Source organism: Episyrphus balteatus, chromosome 1, assembly GCF_945859705.1.
Source record: "Episyrphus balteatus chromosome 1, idEpiBalt1.1, whole genome shotgun sequence".
NCBI lineage: Eukaryota > Metazoa > Arthropoda > Insecta > Diptera > Syrphidae > Episyrphus > Episyrphus balteatus.
In genome coordinates, this window is record NC_079134.1 from 162,802,257 (window position 1) to 162,827,315 (window position 25,059).

The following is a 25,059-nucleotide window of genomic DNA, read 5'->3' on the forward strand; positions in this document are numbered from 1 at the left end:
CTCAAAAGTCTGCTTCTATCTTAAATTTGTTTCTAAATAATTGCATATTATTTTTTAAGAATAAAGAATCAAAATAAATAAAATAAAATTAATATAGTATTTGCTTTAAAATCCTGAAAATAAAATAAAATGCACGACTGCGTCGCACGTACTTACTCTTATGGTAAGAGTTAAATCTATTTTTGAAAACAGAAGGAAATAATAGACCTTTTCGTAAATCTCCTTGGGAATTTAGTTTTTATCCTGGGGTCGAATTACGTCATACGTTCGTTAACGAATGGTTGCTATGTGTCCCTATCGTTTTCTAATAATACACTGTGCGGTCCTGAATCTCCCTCAAAATTTTTGTTTGAACAAAAAATCTTTTGAAATGACAGCTTTATTCCCGTGAAATCTGGGTACCAATAAATTTCGAGTCAAACTTTTCATGGTTATTTTTGTTCCCTTGTTTTTAACAAATCAGCTGTTTTTTTTTTTTTTTACAAATATGATGCTTTAACACAAAAATTTTTAAACATTAACAAGACAAATTATATTAACTAACTCATAAAAACGTAGATTTAAAGTTAATACTTTGATATAAAGATGTCGTTGTGACACGGTCGTACCGTCAAATAAAGAGATTCTTTCTTTAGTCGCACTAATTGAATGTATAATGCATTACCCGCCTCATTTTTTCCCTCCCTCCCTTCCCTGTTCAAAACTTTAAAACCAATGTGCATCGGTATCTCCTTTTAAATCCTTTCCTCTTTTCCTAAAGCTCTTACTGTGTTTAGATACATATTAAGGGTACTCAAAACCCCTTTAGTGCGCGCTAATTATATAAAAAAAAATCAAAATCCTTTAACTTTTCTTCTTTGGTTATAAAAAAATCAATTTCCGATTTTGATATTTTTTGCACGAAAATTTAAAATTTGATAGACTTCATTAAAAGTGTACAAAGTGAACAAAGTAAAGTGCTCGAGAGATGGAATTGTTTCCTTTATTGATCACCTGTCACATTTACTTAAGCTTAAAAAGGCACATTCACTCTGATATGAGAAATACTGTAGCAATAAAAAAAAAAAAACAACAAGTTTCCATCTGCGAAGGAAAACTAAGTTCTTCCCCGCAGTTTTGGTGGAATTCGAATATGTTGTAGTTGTAAGATAAGTGACTACTAAATTGAAATGCACATAACGAGAGTAGAAGCTTATTTATTCTCCTCCATGGCAATTTTATGGACAATTCATGTGCTGTACAGGCTTTTATAATTCAGTTCGCAGAAGTGTTCTCTCACGAATAACATAATTGTTCTAATTATCTCCAAAACATTGGAGAATAAAACTTGTATCACAGCATCCGGCACTGTACGGTTAGAAAATTTTTGAGTGATATTCTTTTTTTTTTTTTTAATAAGTATTTTCCAAAAAAAATTATATTGGACTTAACAGAAAATTAAGTCCACTTTTAACCTTGTCTAAAGGGTAGAGAAAAATCATGCGCATCGAATTTTAGATATTAGGAATGCTTTTTATAATTTTTTTTTCTTTTGGTTATTGTCGAAATAAAGTGATGGAGACAAAAATATCTTAAAAGTACCGTTATTTTCTATATTTATTTGCACTAGCAATATAATGCTTTTCCTGTTTCTTTCGCTGGTGGACACAGAAATAGCACACATTTGTTTAACCGTTAAATTTTTATTTAAATGATGGATAAAGCCATTTATTTAGAAAGAGCAAATAGAAATTTAAACTCTGAAATTAAATTGCTTTAATTTTTTCCCCGCAAAACTTCCATACGAGTGGATAGAGCGATCACAAAGAAACGCAAACCTTTTAAGTCATCTCGCACGATTTTGCCCGAAGTAAGTATAGAATTCGGTGAAAAAAGTGTCAAGCAGACTTTTAAGAAGGATACTTAATGATGCTGAGTTGTATAGACGGGTTAGCAAGAAAAATCCAATGATATAAAAATACACATCAAAGATGATAGGATTTGATGGTCTAGGGCGCATTTTCCTGGCATGGTTAGGACCCATTGGTTAGGTGGATGGCAGAATTGATAAATTCTTTTGTCTTAATATTACATTCGAATACCAAAGAACCATATTTTTCGCCAGTTAATTAGATATTCATAGATGACAATGACCCAAACATGCATAAAAAATAGTACAAGATAGGTTTTCGGACGAAAAAAATAGATGTTTGCACCTAGCCATCTCAAATTCACGATATTAACCCCATAGAAAATGTATAAATTTATATCAAGGAGAAACAAAATTCGAAAATTCAAACGATCTTTGGGCCATCAAAGAAGCGTGGTACCGTACTCCAAAAAGTGAATACCAGACGTTAGTTGAAAGTTTACCAAAGAGGTGCCAAGGAACTTTGAAAAACCGTGGTCTACTAACAAGTTACTAACTTAGTATTATTGAATTTATTGAAAACTCTAAGAATTTTTGCTTAGAAATGATTATTTTTATGATTCTCGGAATGTGTGCTGTTTCCTTGTCCACAAGAAAACAGGGTATTCTCTACAAATCATAATTTTTTAAAATTGAATTGAAATAATTTATAATTATTAATTTTATGAATCGACATATAAAAATTATAATATATAAGTTAAAAGGTAAGAAAAATCAAAAGTGTGCTATATTTGCTGTATAAGGAAGCGTATCTGTTATGACTGCTTTGTAAGCTAAAACTAAGGATGGCATGATACCAAATTTGGAATTCAAGATTCATTTGATAGAATGAAGGCTTGTAAACCTTGATAAAGTATCAAACGCAAGTCTGTCAACGTCAAATGGATTATTTTAGAAGAAAATTAAATTAGTAGGTACTTCATGTTATCACTTTTAAAAAGCTAATAGCTACAGTTTATTAAAATATTTAATTACAAAAAAAAAGCACTAACACAAGCAATCAATAGAAAACATATACAAATTAGGCGTTTGTTTTTTCTTTGTACTGTATGATTCCTTTTTCTATAAGATCTGGTACCTCAACAGCAAGCCATGGTGCTAACTGAAAAGACAAACAAATAATTACGATAAAAACAAAATAGCAATTGTCTTCGTATTCTGTTACTCACTCCTAAAGCCATTGCATGAGCTATACCAAATTTGGGTACATTTCTCGCCCACAAAGGCTTAAAATGGTCCGTGAGACAGATTTTACCACCACGATACATTTTAGCTGTTTTGCCATCCAATTCTGGAAGTGCAATTTCAGGTGAAGTTGCAGGATAAGTTACAGGCATCTAAAATATTGATATTTTTTATCAGTGGACATTAAAAACTTTTTAGAGAAATCTTACATCGAATTCCACATCAAATTCATATTTCAACAGGTTGTGCATGTACCAACATTTGCCAAACCATTTTGTGCCTTCTTTGTTCGATTCCAAACGGAACCAATCAGTTCCAGATTCTTTATTATTTTGAACATACTGTTGACAACTTATTTTTAATTTAAAAAATTACAAGATGATTGAAAAATTAGTTGATTACCTTGATTAAGGATTGGTATTCTTCTTTGAGACGTTGTACCCATAAATCTTTGTCTCTAGGTCCAGCTCTCACACTTAAAAGTGGAATACCACTTAGGGTTTTTTTCGTATTTGCATCAACCATATTTATTAAAATATTTTTATAAAAATTTATTAAATTAAATAGATGAAGAAGTTGGTTTGTTTTGAAAAAATGCAAATTACCAACAAGAAAGAGTGAACAAATGACAGCTGACACGTTAGCAAAACTGTCAAAATATAAAATGAACAGAAATGAATCTGAAATGAATTCTTGATAAAATAGTTTTCGGATGTGTTCAAAGAGTAGGATATTGTGGTTCCTCAAAAGTTCGCAAAAGAGAACACTAAGCGAGTTTTTTTTTTTTTTTTTTTTGTGCTAAAATTGTTTTTCTGGTATGTCAGTGTTGACATTCTGAGTATGTTTCTATATTTTTTCCGGATAAGGTATGGAATAGACCGGCAAGACAAAATAGTTTATCCAGAACGCAAAAATAAAAGGGGTATTCATGAAACTGGGTAAACGTGGTAAATGTGGTAAAAGTACCTTTCAAAATTTGTATGGAAAAACTTCCAAAATCTGGTAAACTTTCCCCCACAATTTTGGGTGGAAAAGTTTACCATCTGAATCTGTAAATGTGGACAACTTTTAATGTTTAATTTTGATGATAAAATAAACTAAAATGACTGCATGAGGTGTGAATATATATTTACAAAAATTATAATAAAATAGAAACAAATAATTTTAAATACCTACCTATTTTTTTTTTCGGTTTCTAGCTCCAAATAGACTTCAAATAAATCGCCGTCAACCGCATTTACAGCATAAAACGTGTTTGGTAAACTTTTCCATTTTTCGATGTATTTAAGTTTTCCAGGTTGCATGTTCCAGGTTGCAAGAATACCCCTAGTATTCTTCAAGCGCTCATTACTTAAGACCATGTCCTGACTAACAATTTTGCTTCTGTAAAGCCTTATACATGCTTCTTTTGCTTCTATAAAGCTTTATAGAAGCTAAATTGTTAGTTGGAGTGCTAATTGTTTTAAAAATTGGGTTACTATTTTCACCTTGGTTAAACTTAAGCGTTCTCTACAGTAAGATAAATTTAAGCCTGTTTTATGCACTACGAAAGTGTCAAAATTTAACCAGGGTGAAAATACTAACTCAAATTTTAGCGCAATATAAGGCCGGTATTTCTAAACAAAGCGCTCATGTAATGAGAATGCGCTCATCCAGAATAATCACCACTCAACTTATGAGTTATCTCGACCATTGTGTATATATATATCGAATCTAGTATTAGTTCAAGTCACTACTATTTTGAGGTGGCGCTCAGTGTATACTCAGTGGTAACTGCCCGACCAGAAGTAGGATGTAGTTATGGAACGACGACAAGCCTGGGAGAGAAGGTGCAGCGCCTGAGATGGCTAGGTCACGTGGAGCGCAAGGACAACAATGCTCCGGCCCGGAAAGTTTCCGACTCCAACCCAGAGGGACGGCGCAGTAGAGGAAGACCTCGTCTGAGGTGGCGCAACCAAGTGGAAGGGGACCTCAATCAACTTGGCGTGCGCAACTGGAAGCAGCGAGCTAAGGATAGAGCTGGCTGGCGAAGCTTGTTGGTTGAGACCCAAATCCACAGCGGATTGTAGCCGCCTTACGGCGCTGGTCACCCTAAGTAAGTAAGTAAGTATTATGAGCAATTGATGAATACGGGCCGAAGAGTAAAAATATTATTATTCACCATACCATAAGCCCTGTTTCTTTGGGAGGTGGAGTACTACTTGTAGTTTACTAGCGATTTTCAATGGAACTCACTTTTTCAACCAATTCAATACAAATCATATCTACTCGGGAAGGAGAGCATGAGTAGATGATAGTATGTACTAGATTAACCAAAACATCTACTATTAGTAGACTACCACCTCAAGGCTATTAATTCAACTTTTGAGTGGTCAATACCATTTATGAAAAGTGTGGTAAATAATCTTACAAGCTGTTTTAAGTTCTGAATGCTTGAAGAATATCGGTTTTATGTGGGAAATAAATTTTCCAAAGTATTCTTTGTTTCCTAGAATTTATTTTCGAAGGAGATTTACGCTAGAATTTCAGATAGATTAGGCAGGGTGATTCCCTATCGAGGTTTTCCAATAAAAATAACATGCTTTCCCAAAAAAATCACAGACCGCGATCCGATAAAATCACGGATTCATTAGACTATATTAGTCAATATGAAGGAATTACTTATGGAAGAGGCTTGAGTCGCTCAGAAACAATTTTTGGTTAACAAGAAGTACCTTCATTATTAATGGGGTTAAGTCAATAATCGAAAAGTTTTTTTCCATTTTTATTGTGGCAATGTCATGTTAGTTTACTGCCAAGAGCAGTAAGAGCTGTGTAATTAGAATGTTTAATTTAACTAGGGTTAGAGAAACGACTGATCCTATCTTGACAACTGCCATTACAAAACCGTTAGTTTTTACTAAAAAGACTTGCTTTTCAATTTCATCCAAATAAGTCCCGATTATACTACATAATTATACCACACTAAACTCCATTTTTTCTGTTGTTGCAAAATGTTCGTAATATATGAAAAAAAAAACAAAACCAAATAATTTACACGTATTTATTTATCTATTTCGATATAATAATATAATTCTAAAAATATGTATAGGTATATATATATATAAATTTTTTTTTATATTAATCATTTACTTCATTTAGAAATAACTTTACTAATATATTTTATGTATAATTTATAGCTTTATCACTTTACTTACATCAATTTTCAACAAAATAATAATAAAATAAAAAATAATAATAATAATAACATTACAAATATCATTTAGCAAATATTTCATCAAAATACATTCAATTTTTCTGGCTAATAATAATATAATTAGTTTCTCAAAGGATCCAAACTTTCCAATGAAAAATCATCAACGATTTTTGATTTAAAAGAGCTCTGCAAAAAATTAAGTAAAATAATATTAAAAACCAAAATCATATAATTATAAAAAATATCCTTACATCAAAAACATCAGGTGCATTTACACTAAATGGCGTGGATCCAAATAAGTCCTGATGGCCATTTGGAGTAACTGGATTCCTTCTAGGACCTGCTTTTGGTGGTGGAGCCACTAAAAAAAATTGAAATTGATTAAAAACTCTACTCTGGTCACACTAATCAATTTCATATCATACACAGTGGTGGGGGACTTGTATTCAGGATGCTTCCATTAAATTCAGTACCCAAGAAATTATTATTGTTAAGTTTATCGTTGTTATTCGTAAACAATTGTTGGCCTAAGCTCTTTGGTGGCTCAAATCCAAACAAATCGTTATTAATTTTACTTCCACTTCCACTGCCATTGCTACTATCATGTTCCTCTGCTCTAGGATCAAAATCACTATCCGAATCTGAATTCAGAAGCAGTTCTCCCATTTTATTGTCAGATTTGAAAACATCGCTGATTTGACTATGCAGATTACGTGGTGGCACTATTGGTAACGATGATGGTTTGTTGGAGGTCTCAATGAGGTTTACGTTTTCTTATTTAAAAAAGAATAAAATCCAATTAGAGAAGTTTGAAAAACTTCTTGTTTTCAGTTATTTCTTACCACTCTCGTTGGTATTATTAATATTAGCTACTGGATTGCTGCATTCACTTGGAACTTCAAGAATATCCTTGATTCCTAACCTAGTCATCATTCGCTCTAATTCAGCTTTCGAAACTATATTGGACAATTCTGTTAGACGTTGCTTGTAGATACTAACGGTTTTTTCTAATTCTCTTATTTGCGGTTGATCTTTAGTGGCGGCAGTTCCCGTGCTGTTCACGTATTTTCTGTAAAAAGTGGTTTATTAAAAAGTGTTTCAGTAAAAAAGTCAAATTAAACAAGAAAAAAAAAGAGAAGAGTGCAGCTTTTAAGTTAAATTTTAGCATAGAAAAACGATTGACGATAAGCATGAACAATGAACATGGTGGTTTACTATCATTAAATTTTTTAAATTTGAAAAAATATATCGGTCTCAAAACGTTGGCGTTTGATCGTATCTCAGCAGAAAGTAGAATCAAAATATCGTCGAAATTGTAAGAAATTCCTCGGCTGTGTTCTTTGTCAACCGATCCTTGTTTTGAAATATTCAACTTTTAACTTTAAATGGCTATTGATTTGTGTTTGAATGTTTTTTTATGAAGAAACTTCTTTCTTATACCAATTTTTGTATTTTTTTTTTACAAATTTCTGAAGTAATCTTAGAACCATGTAAGCATAATATAGAGCTCTTTAAATCTTTGAAAAATTTAAGTTTTTCTATTATAAAAAGCAACATAAACAAATATTCTTATTGGATATAAAATAAAAAGCTGATTTTTATATTTTTTTACTAAGGGTATTTATTACACGGTGTAAACTCTGGGTAAACGTGGGAAAATGGTAAATGTGTCAAAATTTTTTATGGATTTCGCAGTTAGTTTACCACATTTACCATTTTACCAGGTTTAAGAGTGTACACCGTTTCATGAATACCCTTATTTAGTAGAAAAACATTTTGTTATATTTAGTGAGGTTGTGAAGCCAAAGTGGCCTAACTAATTTTAAAACCGTTTTTTTTTTAGCGGTTATTATTCGCGATTTAGTTTTGAATATCAATATATTTTAACATAACTAAATACATAAGATTTAAAAGTGAGTTCTGTAGAAAGATTAATTTTGATGTTGGGATATCTGAAAAACCTGTGGGCAGATTCTATAAAAACTGAAACCAAAACGATCTTCGTTTCTCAAAAACAAAAGAAAATCACAGATACAACAATGAAATGTGTTCCTTTTTCCAGTTGTATGAAGTTGACCGTTATCTCACAACGTGGTATTCGATGTGAAAAAATATATTTTGAAGACTAGACAGAATTTTCTATTTTGTTTTCTTTTTTTTTAACATGGTTACAGAAGAGTCGGAATTAGTACTATAGTACAACAGTAGTAACTTCGGCAGCACTGTGATGAACTACTTTGCTGTTTTGTGGCCTATTCACAGTAAAATAATGAAGTGAAGGATGTGTTCGTGAATTAAGGATTGAGACCCGAGCCTTTTTTTTTGCGTGGAAATTATTTATGGCTTGTTTCGAAATGAGATTACACTTTTAGGAAATTACCTGAAAAGAGCTTTCATTGCAAATTATCTCATTTCATTTGGCAGCTCATTTGCTGTTTTCTCTGTTCGACTCTTTTTCTTACATAAATCCTTGTATCCATGTTCTTATTTGTTTACTTCTCTCCTATGCAGATCTATTAAGTGATCTGTTCACAATAAAGTATTGGTTTTGTTCATAGAGTTGTGACTTATTTTCCTATCTCATTTCGTGGAAATAAGGTAGTACTTATCTCATTACAAATTTCTAAGGAAAATTATATTATTTCGAAGTAGGTATGGCAGATTTTTTATATACAACACAGGTTGCTAATAGAATTTTTAATTCGTAATGAAAATATTGGCTCATATATGGGTGATATTCTAAATAATGAACTCGAACTCTTTGCTCCCTTTTCAGAACATTTTTTTGAGATCGATCTCTGAAAAGTGAACAAAGAATTCGAGTTCATTATTTCGAATATCACCCATTGTCTCTGTTACCTAATGTTTTTCAATTAACAGTAGCCAATGTACTTAATATACTAGATCAAAACTAAACTCTACTGAAGAATCTATGAAAGGTGAAATTTTATTGATGCACATAAAATTTGAAAAAAAAACCAACAAAACAGAGTATTAAAGGTACATGCCCTACTAACAATTTTGCTTCTATAATGCTTTACAAAAGCAACAATTGCATCTGTAAAGCTTTATAGAACCAAAATTGTTTGTCGTGTGTTCAAGTCACCAATAAACCATAATGTGATTTGCTTTTTACAATTACTTGAATTCTTTTTATAAAACTGAGTCTAAGAGCACTCTTTCTTTTCTAATAAAAAAAAACTATCAAAAACTTAACGGAGTAAAGCAAAATTAAAATGAAGGGTAGTTGTTGATCGAAATTCGGTATTTAGACTCTAGTTTTTCGTTTAAAAATAGATATAAGTTTTCTACCTATAATGAATACTTTAAATTTTTAATAAAGAACTAATTATTCAGTACACGGAGAAAAATTAACGCCATGGATAACTATTAAGTTAAAAATACTAGACATTAGTTGAATATACCACAAAAAAAAAAGTAAAATATACTAGAAGTAAAGTTATCCCTGAATATGCCCTAAAACTCAATTTTAACACTTATTTTATCACAAAGTTTACGCGTAAATAATAATAGTATAGGTATCAATTCACTTACTTGTAAGCCAAATCAAATGCCTGTCCAATAGTCAATGTAATATCCGATGCCAATTTACTCGATATAAACACAAAACATTCATGTTTATCTTCTGTCGCTGCTATCTCATCACCGCCCTTATGAAAACCATTTGCCGACGAAGGCGGTTTCGGTTGCGTTGAATTGGAGGCGTTTTTCGCGATAAAACTAAAGAATTTCTTAACACCCTTTTCATCGGCACAGTACGAGATATTATACAAAGGAAATTGATGCAGTATCTTTTGTGTTCTCGGTTCTTGTATAGCAACACCATCAACGCTAATTGTAATTTCGACTTTTTTAAATTTCTCCTGACTTCCGCTTTCGGCTTTTTTCATTTCATGAGCAAATTGTAATTTTCTTATAGCATCTTTAACAACTTCAATACCTTTAGGCTGATCAACAGGGGTATTTCCAAAGAACTATATATAAAAATAGAAATAAAAACATGTTTAATTGCATTTGTATGTTTCCAAAACAAGTATGTTACATGTTTGGTTTTATGATTCACACTTACTTTGACTAGATAAACAACATGACCATTCATTAATGCATCAGGACCATGTAGCCACGTTCGTTTGCCATTCTTGCCATCACCATTTTGGGCATTATTGCCATTGCTATTGCTATTGTTGTTCTGTTTATTCCAAAACATCAAAGTGGACATGTTGGAGGGAGTTTATAGTAAATTACTATTTTTTAATACTTGTTTCTAGTCTTGTAAGACGAGTATTCTTTGCTGTGTTGTGATTATTAGTTGGGTGTTTATAATCTTGTGAAAACAATCAAATGGGAGTCTGAAAATAAAACAAAACAAACAAAACAATATAGACTTATTGACAAAAAACACAGTTTGAAGGCTTTCAAGTCATCTTTTGAGTAAATATGATTTATTCTTGGAAATCCCAAAAATAATGACTAATTAAATTTTTTTTTAATAAATCTGCAAGCTTTCACTGATAAACCCAAAAAACAATAAATCAAATTATTTTATTAGCGAAATTACCAAACTGATGGTCAATGAACGATTTTTATCAATTTTAATTACTCTTTCGAGCTGATAACATTTCTTAAAAACAATTAAAATATAATTTTTTCCGGGAATCTTTTTTTTTTTAACCGCCCTCTCACAAAGATGGATGGATTCATATTAAGCATGTAGGTATTTTAAAGCCTGACGAAGCCCGCAGAGAAACCCTGTATTATCTCAATTTGAATAAACAAAGCTGCTGAAACTGATAAACTCTGTGTTTCCATTTTCTATAGTTACGCGTCATTTCACTCAATTTAAGAGTCGTCGTTTGTTGGTTTGTCGCGAGAAAACAAATAAACAAAAACGTTTTCTCAGCTTTGAATTTGAATAAATAATTAGGTATATATGTTTTTTTTTTTTTTTTAGAATGTATTTGATATAAAATTAGTAGATAAGTACATTGATGTATCCTATTATGTATAAGATGCTTTGTAAAAAAAATAAGACCTTCAGAAAACAAAGTGTTTGCACGATTATTATAGACTCTGCCTATACCACTTTGATTGATGGGATGATTCTTTTAATATTAATTTTTTTTAAAGTAAAGTGCGCAAGTTGAACAACGTTAATATTCTTCAAAGAATATTAAGTATTTTTTTTTTTATAAACATTATGCGAATGATTGAGTATGATTTGAACTTGAAGGTCGAAAGCGAATGCATTAAAAATTGTATGGAAACAATATTTGAAATGCATTATTTAAACATAAATTATAAAAAGTTTTGTATCTTCAAAGCTATTAGACGAAAGAAACTAGTTTTTTTTAAAGGTAATTAGTCATTTATTGACTCCCTCGGGGTTAATTTAACAAAGAAGTAATAAATATAAATAAAAAACGAAACTGACAATATCGTGTTTTATTATTAAGTATAACGGATTGGATTTATGTGTGGTATTGTGGTTTATATTTTTATTTATTTTTCGTTGGTTTGTTATACAATTTTAAGCAGAAAGGCAACTTTGAAGTTGTCAATAAAACTTAAATGCAAGTAAATAAATTAGCGAAACATTGGCGGAGGTTAGAAAGCTTAAGAATAAAACCCGTACAAGTTTGGAAATATTTCAAATCTTAATACTAATAGACTCAAACATTCAAGTAGCGTACTTTTGCTCATTAGATATATCAGAAGTATGCATTAACGCCTTCTAATGAAACTTGACTGTTGAAGCATCATGTCAACTTCCTAATTTGAAATGCAATCAAGCAAACGATGACACCTTGGCCCTCAATCCAAGCACTGTCGATGTTTTCACCAATACCGAAAAATGTACCTACTTGTTTCAAAACACGCTAGCCAAAGGTTTTAGCCCCATCTAACTGCACTACTGCAAAAACATAGGTATGGAGTCTCTTCATTTGATAAAGGTATTTATCTGCTTAAGTCTAGTATGCCTTCGCAGATCAAGATAAATTTTAGCTGAAGTTTCTTTTTCTCCGTTTTTCTTGACTCTTACCTTGTCTTCTAAATTGTGATAGTTAATAACCAATGTGTGATTTTCTAGCTGAATCTGCGGATAACTCGGCTGAAATTCTTTAATAAATTTTATCTCACCTAAATTTTGGAGAGAATAATGTATGAGAGCTAAAATTTATCTCGATCTGCGTACTAGGCTTTAGAAAAAAATATAACATCAAATCTTCAGTGCGCTTTCCATGCAAATCACTCAATCATCGAAAAATTCATCGAATGTGTATGGATCAAAAAGGCTCATTTACAGTTGTATGAAACTCAGCTTTCAAAGATATTCCGTAAAAATAATCAACAATTTTTTTTAACTTTTATGAACAGGATTCTAACAAAAAATCAATAGTGGAGAAAATCAATTTGGAGTAGGTACCATTTTATTGAACAAAACTATTTTTATTGATTTTCTGAATTGTAACTTATTAATTTGGGTAAATGAGATGATTTCGATGAAATTATTCGAAATGTTATAATTTCCCATACAAATTTGAAATTAAATTCGCACGAAATCAGCGAGGAATTTCTACGAACACACCCAATGCTCGATTGTGAATGGGTCATTAAATAGTTTTTACCTAAACAAAGAGTTTACTAAAGTTTTCATCCAATATGAATATTTCTAATCCTTAAGCATATTAATTACAGTGGGTTGCCAAATTAATAGGGACAAGCGATTTTTTTTTTTTTTTTTGGTTTACTTTGCTCAATTTTTTTCGTTTTTGCCAAAGTACTTGAAATTTTGTTTGTCTTATTTGGTTATACTAATCAAGTAGATATGAATTAACATAAAACAAGTAAATAAATCATAATTTTGGTAGAAAAATAGGGGAAAATCGGGCGTCCCGCAAGGTAGTCACCTGGGACCTCTTCTTTTTATTTTAGCTATTAATGACGTACCGTTATGTTTACGTAAGAGTGAAATTCTTATTTTCGCAGATGATATGAAAATTTACAAAAGCATTAGCTCTGTGAATGACCGCATATCCTTGCAAGATGATCTTGATAGATTTGCTATTTGGTGTACAAAGAACGGTTTAAATCTCAACCTGACTAAGTGTCAGACGATGACCTTTTCAAAGAAAAAAACTCCTAGTCTGTATGATTATAAGATATCTCATCACACTTTACTCCGTGTGCATAGCTTTAAAGACCTTGGTGTTAACTTTAACTCCAACCTCGATTTCTCAGAGCATATAAACCTGATTGTAAACAAGGCCAATTCTATGTTAGGTTTTGTCAAGCGTTGGTCGAAAGAGTTTAGGGACCCTTACGTTACATTAGCTCTTTACAACTGCTTAGTTCGCCCCCACTTAGAATACGCATCTCAAGTTTGGACACCTTTTTACAGCATCCATATAGAAAGAATAGAATCAGTCCAACGTAATTTTATTCGTTTTGCCTTAAAAGGCTTACCATGGACGGACCCTTTTAACCTTCCTTCCTACGAGCATCGAATCAACCTACTGCAGATCCTTGTCTCAAAGGAGAGTAAATAACGACCTTGTATTTATTCATCAACTTATAACGGGTGTAATTGATGGCCCGGATCTGCTTAATTCTATTAATTTTAACTACCGGAGAGGTGCTTATAACTTTCGTAGCTTAGATTTAATAAAATTACCCCAACACCGTACTAGTTATGGTATGCATGTGCCCTTAACTCGCATGTGTAAGCTTGTAAATTTGAATACTAATCTGTTTGATTTTAATATTAATAAAACTAGTCTGAAAAAAATACTAAAAACCAGTGTACCACGCTCATAAACTTTTTTTTTTGTATTTATGTTCAATGTTTACTGATTCTTTTCTCATTTAATGTCTTTATACCTAATTGTATGTACATATGTATATTGAATTATTTTTTTATCAACACTCTTGACTATTAAAACATTTTTGTTTTAAAATTTTGACACTTTCTGAAAATTAAACATGAAATATTAAATTTATTTTTTTGTTCATTTTAAATTTCTTTTATTTTGCACAGATATAATAAATGCTTGTACTAAGCAGTCCCAATCTTTGACCTTCCTTTGATATTCGTATCACCATTCTCTTTACTTATTTAGTTCTTTTTAATTTGTTTTTACCTTCAAAAAACACTAAAAAGTGCCGATACGATAATCATCCGCAAATGACTTCGTACTCGGTGAAAATGGACCCCAGCGCGTGCGGTATCTGGGCGGGAAAGAGGCGTGGGAATTTAAAAAAAAAAGAAATATGGCAGAAGCACAAAAAGACATTTCCCATGGAATTCATATCCGGAAAATTGCCAGGCCGGTTCAATACTTAATTTTTTTTGTGGAGGAATAACGTGACAGTCTTTATTTATGGAAAAGAACCCATCTTGCATAAATAAAGAAGCTCTGCTCGTCTGGGCATCAACGAGAAAATAGAACGTTCTTGGAGTTGCAGTAGTGCTTTTTTTACCTTGAACACTAGGTGAACCGAATTCGTTTTTTTTAAATAATAAAACATCCCCTCATCATTATGGGCTAATCTGCTATCTCAGGAAAAGAATTGGGTTCTTTCCAAATTGTTGAAAACACCATAGCACAAGACCAACACAAAAGGAGCTTACGGATGTTTTTGTTCTACGGATTCGGAATGGACTCGAGGCTCGAAGCTTCTTTATTTATGCAAGATGGGGTATTTGCCATAAAGTACAAAACATCATGTTATTCCTCGATAAGAAAAAATAAGTATTGAACCGGTCTGGGAATTTTCCGGGCATGAATTCCATAGGAATCGTCTTTTTGTGCTTCTGCCCTATTTCCCCTATTTTTTTTTTACCAAAATTATGATTTATTTACTTTTTTTATGTTAATTCATATCTACTTGATTAGTATAACCAAATAAGACAAAAAAAAAATTCAGGTACTTTGGCAAAAACGAAAAAAATTGAGCAAAGTAAACCAAAAAAAAAAAAAAAAATTCGCTTGTCCCTATTAATTTGGCAACCCACTGTAAGATAAAAAATTTATTTATTAATTTGCTAAGGACTAAGGACAATTTTGCTTTCCGCCGGCGATATGTAACCATATTCATTTAATAATTCTGCTTAATTAAAGCTTTACAGACGAAACAGTAGCATCTATAAGGCTTTATACAAGCAAAACTGGTCGTTGGGTAATGCACACGGTTCCGAATCCACTCAGTTTTTGGCATTTTTTTTTTTTCAAAATTTACCGAAGAAAATAAGTGCATCTTCCGGATTTATTTCGCAATGTTTAACCTTGCTTCAAAAATTGCCCAACATTTTAAATATGCTCTTTTAGAAAATTATTTTGATACTTTTTGTTGGGCAAAGATTAAGACTCAAGGAGTTTTCTCCTACAAAAGATGAACCTCCAGAAGATTATTGGAGATTCAGATTATACAAAAATCCATAAAAAAATTTAGGATAATTTATGTTTATTTTTTAAGCCTAGTATGCTCCTGAAGCGAAACAAAAATTTTCATACAAAAGCAGCACAGCAAAATTGTAACCAAAAATGTAATGCTCATTATAATGGCAAATAAATGGGTAAGATAATTCTTAATTGTGGGTTCTCATTATTTTTGAAAAATATCAGTTTTTTAATGTCAGAAATAAAGGATGCAAAAATTGTGAAAATCCGTTACTCGTGTAAAAAAAATCCTTGTGGGATCTTTTCAAATACAAAAATATACCTAAACTTAAATTTAAAAAAAAATACTTTAACTGTAACTGTCGCTGTTGATCTAAATAATAAATTATTTACAATCCACGTATCTGCTGCTGCTCTAAAAGGGTTATCATTTATGCATAGTTTTATTATAAGCAAACCTTGACAAATTACAATAAATAGAGTAGACATTTTTTTTTATGGAATATAATGTTTTCCATATTAAGTCAGTCTTATCTCATAAAAAAATGTCGTTGTAGTTCTTTGTTCAGTAAAATGTGTTTTTTTTTTTTTTAATAATTGATAAGAACATACGTAGATTGTTTTACATATTTAATTTTCAGCGAAAAAAAAAATATTTTTAAATACATTTGCATGTCAAACCTACTAAATGAAATCAAATCAGTCTGACGAGTTTTTTTTTTATTTTGTCGTTTTAAAACGCCGCCGTCGATGGATTACGTTCACAATTTACTGTATACTCTTTACTCTTTTGTTAAATTTAATAAAAGTTTTTCTTTTTGTTGTTGTTGTTGTGGTTGATGTTGATATTGTTCTGTGTCATCAATAAAATGTATTACGCAGTAATACTGGTCTTATATAAATAAATGAATTTTAAATTAAATTGAATTTAAATTTAATGGTTCATAGAACTTTATGAGGAAATATATGTGTCATCATTTCTGAGAAATTTTGTTTATATATTCAAAATATTTGTTTTTAATTAAAACAAAATAAAAACAATAAGTCTTATAGGTCACAAGTTTTGGTCCTTGAACTCATTTTCAAAATAATATAACTTGATGTTCTTGAAAAATATCATCAGATGATTTGAACGATTAGATTTGAGGTCAGAATAAGAATTTAAATTTTATTAATAGCCTGAAATCTCTCCATAAATCGACCTAATCCCATCGAGTTTTTGTAATAGGTATATTTATTTTTAATTTATTTTAAGGTTATAATTTCTTGAAAAAATATTTGTAGAGACTGATCAGGTAGTTGTTCAATGCCTAAAATTTAGTTTAGTGCTTGGCTAACCGTCTGCTGCATTCAGAAGCAATAGAAAATACTTTGGGTCACTAGGGTGTATACGTACTTTTTTATGTATTATTTTTAGTGAGTTTTTATCAGCTCAAAGTTTTCGTAGCTTAGAAGTTATGATGGAACAGATGAACATACATATCGGGGTCGAACACATAAACCTCCTTTTAGACAGTTAAAAATGAGTATCGGTATTGCTTGTAAAGCTGTCATTCTTTCTGAGTATTTTCAAAACTAACCTGTTTTTTGTTTTTGTTAAAGAGCTCCTAATATGACTGTTGCATAAGAATATTCGTTTGAAAACCAATTCGTTTTGTGTTTGCTAACAAGGTTTCACCCCTGTTTCTTAGTAAATTTGAATAATTTATTTGTTAACCACAAATTTACCAAAATTCTTCAAAAGCACAAAAAAATGTTAAAAAATTGTGTAATACTGTTTTTGTTCTGCAAGCAAACAAATCTTTAAAACATTTCTTATTAAGTGAGTAGGTATTCATTTACTTAAAAAGAAAGCAGCAATACCGTGCGAATTTTTCGTGCATTTAATTTATGCAAACTAACTCTTCATTTTATAATAGTGTGTGGGAATATGTATTTCATTTGTAGCGACAAAAGTTTCACTCATTATAATTTTAAACCAAAGAAAAATCCCATCTTAATCAAGAGTAGGTATATTTTTCTTTTGCCAAATTTCAATTCAGGAAAAATTTATTTAAAACAGCTTTTTAAAAAAATAAATTCTAAAAAATAATAGAAGGGTATCTTATTCGCTTTTCTGACATTAATTTAAAGATTTTTATCTTCTTAAACAAAACCAATCCCAGTTTATTATAGGTAGACGATGATTGTCCCCATTTTTTCGCATTCATTCGAAAAGGTTACCTATGCAATACTGCAAAAACCTAACCTATAAGCCGGTTAAACCTACCATAAGATACATACCAATATCTCTCCTCAGCATGTATACCTAATATAATTTGGATACCTTAATTTTGTTACATAAATCTACGGTTTTTCCAAAACAACAATGAACAAAAGAAAGAAAGAAAAAAAAATCACTTACCGGAACAGCAAGAAAGATACAAAAGCAAAATTTTTGCAATTAAATCAACAACATACCTTTTTGCATATAATATATTGAAACGAACACAGGTGGGTACATGATCGAATAACGATCTGATCACTCACGAAACCTGTTCAATGCTAAAAGAACATCATCTCCTCTATTATCTCTATTGTATTATATTATTATTATTTTTTTCAATTTTATATTTTTTTTAATTTTTTATGCAAATATCAATTTACTTAACACGAAACGAAAGATTATTTCAAATGCATCTTGCGAGATAAATCAAAAATGCATCAAAGTCGGTACAATATGAAAAATATTGAAAAACAAAAAAAAAAATAAACAAAATAAAAATATGCATAATCATTAAAAATGGTTAATTAATAATCAAGAATTCGTTGGAGAGAATCAAACAAAAAAGCACGTAAACGAGCTCGAAAACACAACACAGACTTTATAATATAAACAATTCCATTTACTAATAACAAAAAATATCGAATAGAAAATAATAAATACAACAACAACAGCAAAATATAGCAAAGTAGACGTTTTGCTAATTTATTATGCAAACATTGCGCGATAGCCAATATCAGAGGCGCCTGTTAAGGAGGGACCAAAGTGGTACTCTGTCCCATTAGGTTGATTTTTTGTTTATTTTGTCATGTTGTATATCTAACTTGAAATAAATACACGTACAGATCTACAAAATTCCAGACAGGTCGCACATGTTCTTTTTACTTGCGATATAGGTACTATAGGGCAAGTTTAGGATTCGGAAAAAAATCGAACTCGAGATAACAATTTTACATTACATTACGATGATGGAGAATGCCTAAAAAGTGGGTCCGGCAATTCTGTCTGTCTGTCTGTCTGTATATACCTCGAACTACAGCCTAAAGGAGTGAAGTGATTTTCTTCAAAACTTGGTAGTTAGCAGTTTTTAGTGATTCTCTTGAGGGGAAATTGAAATTTTTTTTGTATGACCAAAACTAACGGTACCTGCTATATAATGGAAATAGAAAAGTTAATTTTTTTCAAAACGGCTCTAACGATTTTGATTAAAATTTTTGTGTGTAGTATTACACATAAGAGCCAACTTTTTAAATAAAAAAAATATTTTTTGTACCGTTATTAACGGTACCTGTCATAGAACGGTTGTTTTGGTTTCTGAATATCTCGTACAAAATTAACCTGATTTCAACGCAAAAGCGTTTAAATAAAGGTAATATTAAAATTTTAGAAAATTATCAAAAAGTGCATTTTTGGATTTTTAAAAAAATATTTCAAATTTTTTTTTTGAAAAATCAATTTTTTGAAAACGGGTTGGTGTAAAATTTTGAAATTTCGTTTTTATGTGTAAATTAATTATTTCTTTAAAATGGCATACCAACTTTTTTTTTGAAAAATGTTTGAGATTTTTTATATATAAAAAATTATTTTTTAAAAAAACGGCTCTAACGATTTTGGAAAATTTTTTTCTAAAAATACCTTTTTATGCAAGTAATAAAATGGCATACTTGGTTTTTTTGTAAATCATAATTTAAAACGGTGTTTCTTGAATAAAAAGCTTTAACATAAGAGTTACTTTTAGCATAAGAGCAAGTACGTGCGACCCCAGTCGTGCATTTTATTTTAGTTGTAGCTATAACGCAATTAGGTATATTGTAAATATTGTTGTTTAGTTTGTGATTAATTTTATAAATTACTTAAATCATTAAATGCAAAATCAATCGTTTGCTTGACTAAAGATAAAGATAAATCATATGTGAAAAAAAAAAACAAGTAAGAGTCGTTTTTGAGATCATTAGGTGAATGGCAGATTTTTCTCTTGAATATTAACAAATGGCATTTTGAAATTATTTGAAAATCATTTTTACGAAATTTTAAAATATAGCTATTACAATTTTCATTTCTCAAACAATCAACTAGTGTATTAGCTTCTATAAAGTGTTACACAAGTTGCATTTCTATACTAAAGTTCACTAATTCTCTTAAATTGAATTTACTTCAGTCCACTAAAAATAATCAAAATGTTTAATTTTTTTAAAGTATTTCTTCTTCGTTAACTTTGGCCAAACCACGGGCAATATTAGTTTTAGTTGCATAAATTTATACAAAATACTAATGAATATTAGAATTCACAGTGTATTCACGGTGTGATTTTAACGATTCGATTATCATCAACCAAAGTTTTTGCGTGCGTCATTGAAGGATTCACTATCTATTAGATTTTTGAAGAAAACTTTAAACAATTTTGTACAAGATATTAAAGAAGTTCAGAAGAAAATTACGTATATAGATACAATGTAACCTGTGAAATTGTAATCTTTGAACAAGAAAAACATCTTGAAAGTGCTACCGCAAAGTGTTTATAGCTAGAGTAACGGCTGTTTCACGGATGCCAATCTGATCCTTTATTCCGTTTTGTATGAGGTTTTATTAGTATTAGTATTTTATGGTTTTATTGGAAAAAAAATTTCCGTCACACTTGAGTATTGAACCTAGAAATTACAATTTGACTGCTGTAAACCAAGCTTAAATATTCTGCTGATATGAGAAGAAAAATCTTGAGTATAAAAAAATATCAATGCCATATTTCCGCTACCCGAAAACAATTTTGGTTCTATAAAGGTTTCTAGATGCAATTGTTGCTTCTGTAAAGCATTATAGAAGCAAAATTGTTAGTATGGTATTCGAATTTTTTGAGAATAACTACACCAAATTTAATCGAAATCGGTAGAACAGTTTTCGAGAAAATTGCAGTAACTCAAAAATTTTGTATGGAAGCTACACTTTTTAAGTGAGATATTAAAAAATAAATAAAAACCACCAAATTTAATCGAAATCGGTAGAACAGTTTTCGAGAAAATTGCAATAACTCAAAAATTTTGTATGGAAGCTACACTTTTTAAGTGAGATATTAAAAAAGAAATAAAAACAGCCTAGGTTTCAAGAAAATCCGTCAACCTGTTTAAGCTGCAGCTTCATGTACAGATGAAAGTGATGACGCACAATGGGGCAAAATGACAAAAAGCTGGCATTAAATCAAATCAAAAAAAAAAAGAGCTAGGCACTTGAAATTTGGAACAAATACAAATGTTAGTTCATATCCAAAATTTCGAATGGCCGGGCCCATTTTCTTACCACCCAAACACTTTTTTAAGATTTTCGAAATTGCTCGGAAAATCCTCAATCAGTTTTAATTAAAGTTTTGAATGCTTTTTATAAAATAGTAATAAAATTGCAATTATAAAAAAAAAAATTAAAATTAGGGTTGCCACTTTTGAAATTTTGTATGTTTTTTTAATATTATTTTTTAAATAAATTTATTAAACTCATTTTTTTTTAATATTTTATTATACATAAATACCATCCAACTAACAATTTTGCTTCTATAACGCTTTATAAAAGCAATAGAAACTTCTATAAACCTTTATACAAGCTGGAATATTGGTCGGGCACTTCCAATTGAACATGTCGAATGTATAAATTTATTTTCAAAATCACTTTTTATTTTTGACAAAATACATTTGTCTATGAAAAAGTGTTAATTTATTTTTAAAAATATTTTCTAAGTAATTTTTTTTATGAATGATTGAGTTTCTTTTTTCACGATTCACTATTCAAAATCTTTCGAAAAATTTCGTTTAACTTCCCCTCTTAAAAAAAATCCTGCACCCGCCTTTGACCAAATACAACAAGCAGATATAATAGAAAATATAAGTATTAGAAGTGATCAAGCAGTTATTGTGTTCTCTTTCCAAACCAGCCATCATCTTTACTTGTATAGCAGTGCAGATCACTAGCAGCTGCTGCTTCTAGAAAACAGGTAAAACCAAACCGAACAAAAAAAAAAATAAAAACACAACACCAAACAACAAAAAAAAACCTTCAATAAAAGGTAAAATCTTCAAGCCGCACCACAAACGCGCCAGGTGGATTTTGATGATGATCTTAGTGGGACAAGTTAGTAATCTCCACTCTGTGGTCTTTCACGATTAAGAAACAAAAAAAAAAAAAATTGCTTTACAGTGCAAAATCAACTTAAAGCAGGTAGATAAACCAAGAATAAAAATAATTTATTTTACCGCAAGTAGGTCAGAAACGTCAAAATATTTCGAAAACTCACGTTTTTGAATTAATTTTTTTGGAATATAACACTTTTGAGTTTAGTAAAACAGTTCGTTAAAAAAAATTTACTGCTTTCCTTTAATTCATGTGTTAAAAGATTTGTAGAGCTTATAGTGGAGAGTGCAGAAGACAAGTGCAATGCGACCACAGCGGAACACCGATCGTGATATGACTTGACGGATAGACAAAAATGAAAGAAAGCAAAGGAAAAAATAAAATTAAAAAAAAAAAAGATCGAGATGTATGATCAACTACTATGTTTCTTCACTTCCTTATTAACCACTTACGTTGTATATTATTGCACATAGAAGAGAGTGGTGAGTAGAGTAGGTACGTGTGTACGAACGTACTTATAGCTCTGAAATTAGATCAACGGCAGTTTTTTCGTAGTTGTTGTTGTTTGCTGGGTTCTCTGTTAAACCACTAGATGGTGGTTGGACGACGACAAACGACCTATAAGACTACTATAATGACACTTTAAACACAACTTAAAGAAATCACAAATTTATTGTACTTGAAATTTTTGATTCAAATACAACAACCCTGTCCAAAGCTATGACAATCACATAAAAATATGACAATGACGATCATTAAAAACGATCGCCATAATCAAAATGATGGGAATGTTTTTTTTTTGTGACTTTTGGAGAGTAGATAGGTAAAAGTAAAACTAAATCAATAAAATTATTAAAAAAAAAAATATGTTTTTATTTTCTACGACGCGTTTCTCAAACAAAAAAAAAAAAAAAATGATTGTCCGGAGGCAAATATGAAAGTTATACGTGATCGTACATAAATAGCAAGGCATAAAGGTATTATAATAGTAGGCAAGGTACATATATAATCGAAACGTATTAACATACGTCTACTCTACACAAATCACTTACTACAGCACTGTGTCGAGCGGAGATTGCAGTTACTTTTTTTTTCTCTTTAATAAATCTATACATACATTTTTACACGATTACGATGATATAGTTAGAGTATGATCGTACACTTTGGTATTTCTCTAAGCTTCAGAACACGAAATAATTAAATTAAAAAAAAAGAACAAAATTACACTTAATTTGAATCCAGTAGGTACCTTTTTTTGTATTATAATTTGCGAGTCAAAAATTCTTTTGTTTTTTTTTTTTTTATTGTAACGAGGCGATAGAGAAAAGAATTCTGATATATTTCTTTTTTTTTTTATATTATTTCGTCAAAAATGAATTCAAACGTAGAATTGGAAACTGCAACCAGATACCAGATTCATAGCTCTCGAACTGATCAACTGGATTTGAGCTATGAAAAAACTGAATCGGTTGGCTTAGTTCGTTTATGCTAGTGAATTCCTCCATAGAGATGGTATGAAATGTGAAATAGTAGTAGGTAGTAAAAAAAGTAGTATGTGTGATGGTTGAAGTGTGGCTTGAAAAAGTGTTTTTGTGTTTACTACCTTTCCGATGTAGGTATATTATTTTTGTTGTTTAAGAAAGTCAAAGAATCAGTTTTTCAGTGTTAGTTAAATCGATGCAAGGTTATCCTGCTACTATGATTATGGGTGAATTCATTGTTACGGGCGTGACTGTGTAATTTTATGATTTTTCAGCCATTATTCAATATCAATGAAGTTTAACTTGAAGTAGGTACTAATTAAAACAAATGTGTAATTTATTGAAAACATACTTGTTTTGTTTTCAATATTCAATTCGATTTAAGATGCTTTACGGTCCTTACCTTACAAAACAGTTAATTTTTGAATTGAAAACCAAATTTTGATCAATTACAAAATGTTGCGTGTGTGATTATGTTAATTCTTTTGCAATTGTATACTTGAATATTCTTAGCACCGTATCAATAATTGGACACAAAACAATTAAAAACTATCAAAACAGTGTTACAGGTGTGACATTTGATAAATAATGTTTTGTTTTGTATATTTCACAAATTATCTTGTTCAAATGTTTTGAATTACTATTTCCTTTTTTAATCAAGCTATAATATTGGGAGCTACTTCGAATAAAATTTGCCTAGAAATATGTATTTCGAGGGAAACAACATTTTTTTTTTAGATAAACGAAAAGTCGGGAGTAAGAACTTTGTTATTATGATTTTAAATGAAAGTGTGGTTAATGAAAAATTATTGAGCTGTTCTCTCTACTAATATCGCTAATTTTTTTTTTTATGTTTGATTCAAAATACCTAAAAAATTTTTCAGGTAATATGTATTTTGCTTTTTTTAATCCGAATTAGAAGTCACAAATTGAAAATTGTTTCAAAACAACATTTCTATTTCCAATATCTTTGAGAAAAAAGTTTATTTTGCAATAAAAATAATGTATTTTAGAGCATAAAATATGACTCTTTAGAGATTGAATAAGTAGTTTTGCAAAAAAAAAAAAATTACAGTCAAGAAATTCGACCCACGTTTTTGACCTTTTAATATTAAAATATTTCAAAAACCTAACGTCCCATTGAAATTTTGACTTCGGATCCGGTCTCAGCACACAAAAATCTTTTAGGAATATGTTTTTGTGCAAGCTCTAATTTTCGTTGCAGATCAGTTCTGAAAAAAATATGCTCTAGTAGTATCTGGTGCTCACCTTAAGTGTATCGAAACGAATGCTTACTCCAGCCTCATCAGAGAGTGTTACTTCATCTTTATTGATTACTTCGAATTCTGCCAGCCTATTACAGAAATTCAAAATGAATGTTATAGTCAAGAGTAACACTCCGACCTTAACAAATTTTGTTACTTTTTCTGTCTGTCCGTGATGTTAATTTTTACGATCAACGTAAATAGTTAATTCTTTTATTTTCTAGAGTA

The 25,059-nt window shown here is 30.4% G+C and overlaps 2 protein-coding genes across 5 annotated transcripts; both read right to left on the reverse strand.

The window, feature by feature from the left end:
* Positions 1-2,833: 2,833 nt before the first annotated feature.
* On the reverse strand, positions 2,834-3,719 carry LOC129905657 (ubiquitin-fold modifier-conjugating enzyme 1). The gene is made up of 4 exons (XM_055981186.1): positions 3,497-3,719; positions 3,304-3,435; positions 3,079-3,246; positions 2,834-3,011 (listed from the first exon to the last, which is right to left on the reverse strand). Exons 1-4 carry the CDS (start codon positions 3,617-3,619, stop codon positions 2,931-2,933), a joined length of 504 nt encoding a protein of 167 aa, XP_055837161.1. The 5' UTR covers positions 3,620-3,719; the 3' UTR covers positions 2,834-2,930.
* Positions 3,720-6,248: 2,529 nt separating this feature from the next.
* On the reverse strand, positions 6,249-23,534 carry LOC129921284 (PTB domain-containing adapter protein ced-6). Of its 4 annotated transcripts, none has more exons than XM_056003033.1 (7): positions 23,335-23,534; positions 10,381-10,660; positions 9,846-10,285; positions 7,133-7,359; positions 6,716-7,063; positions 6,542-6,651; positions 6,249-6,476 (listed from the first exon to the last, which is right to left on the reverse strand). In XM_056003033.1, the coding sequence occupies exons 2-7, from the start codon at positions 10,528-10,530 to the stop codon at positions 6,411-6,413; spliced, it is 1,341 nt and encodes a 446-aa protein (XP_055859008.1). In that variant the 5' UTR covers positions 10,531-10,660; positions 23,335-23,534; the 3' UTR covers positions 6,249-6,410. The 4 variants fall into 4 exon arrangements, with proteins under 4 accessions (XP_055859008.1, XP_055859012.1, XP_055859011.1 ...); XM_056003037.1 differs by lacking the exon at positions 23,335-23,534 and adding an exon at positions 23,203-23,270; XM_056003036.1 differs by lacking the exon at positions 23,335-23,534 and adding an exon at positions 22,538-22,794.
* Positions 23,535-25,059: the final 1,525 nt, after the last annotated feature.

Bases quoted from the DNA above. Each gene is read 5' to 3' on its own strand.
- LOC129921284 (XM_056003033.1), bottom strand. From the start codon at position 10,530: ATGTCCACTTTGATGTTTTGGAATAAACAGAACAACAATAGCAATAGC. The intron at 10,286-10,380 runs GTAAGTGTGAAT...TTTTATATATAG, and splicing joins ATGTTGTTTATCTAGTCAAA to TTCTTTGGAAATACCCCTGT. The intron at 6,477-6,541 runs GTAAGGATATTT...AATTTTTTGCAG, and splicing joins ATGCACCTGATGTTTTTGAT to AGCTCTTTTAAATCAAAAAT.
- LOC129905657 (XM_055981186.1), bottom strand. From the start codon at position 3,619: ATGGTTGATGCAAATACGAAAAAAACCCTAAGTGGTATTCCACTTTTA. The intron at 3,436-3,496 runs GTAATCAACTAA...AGTTGTCAACAG, and splicing joins AATACCAATCCTTAATCAAG to TATGTTCAAAATAATAAAGA. The intron at 3,012-3,078 runs GTGAGTAACAGA...TTGTCTTTTCAG, and splicing joins CTCATGCAATGGCTTTAGGA to TTAGCACCATGGCTTGCTGT.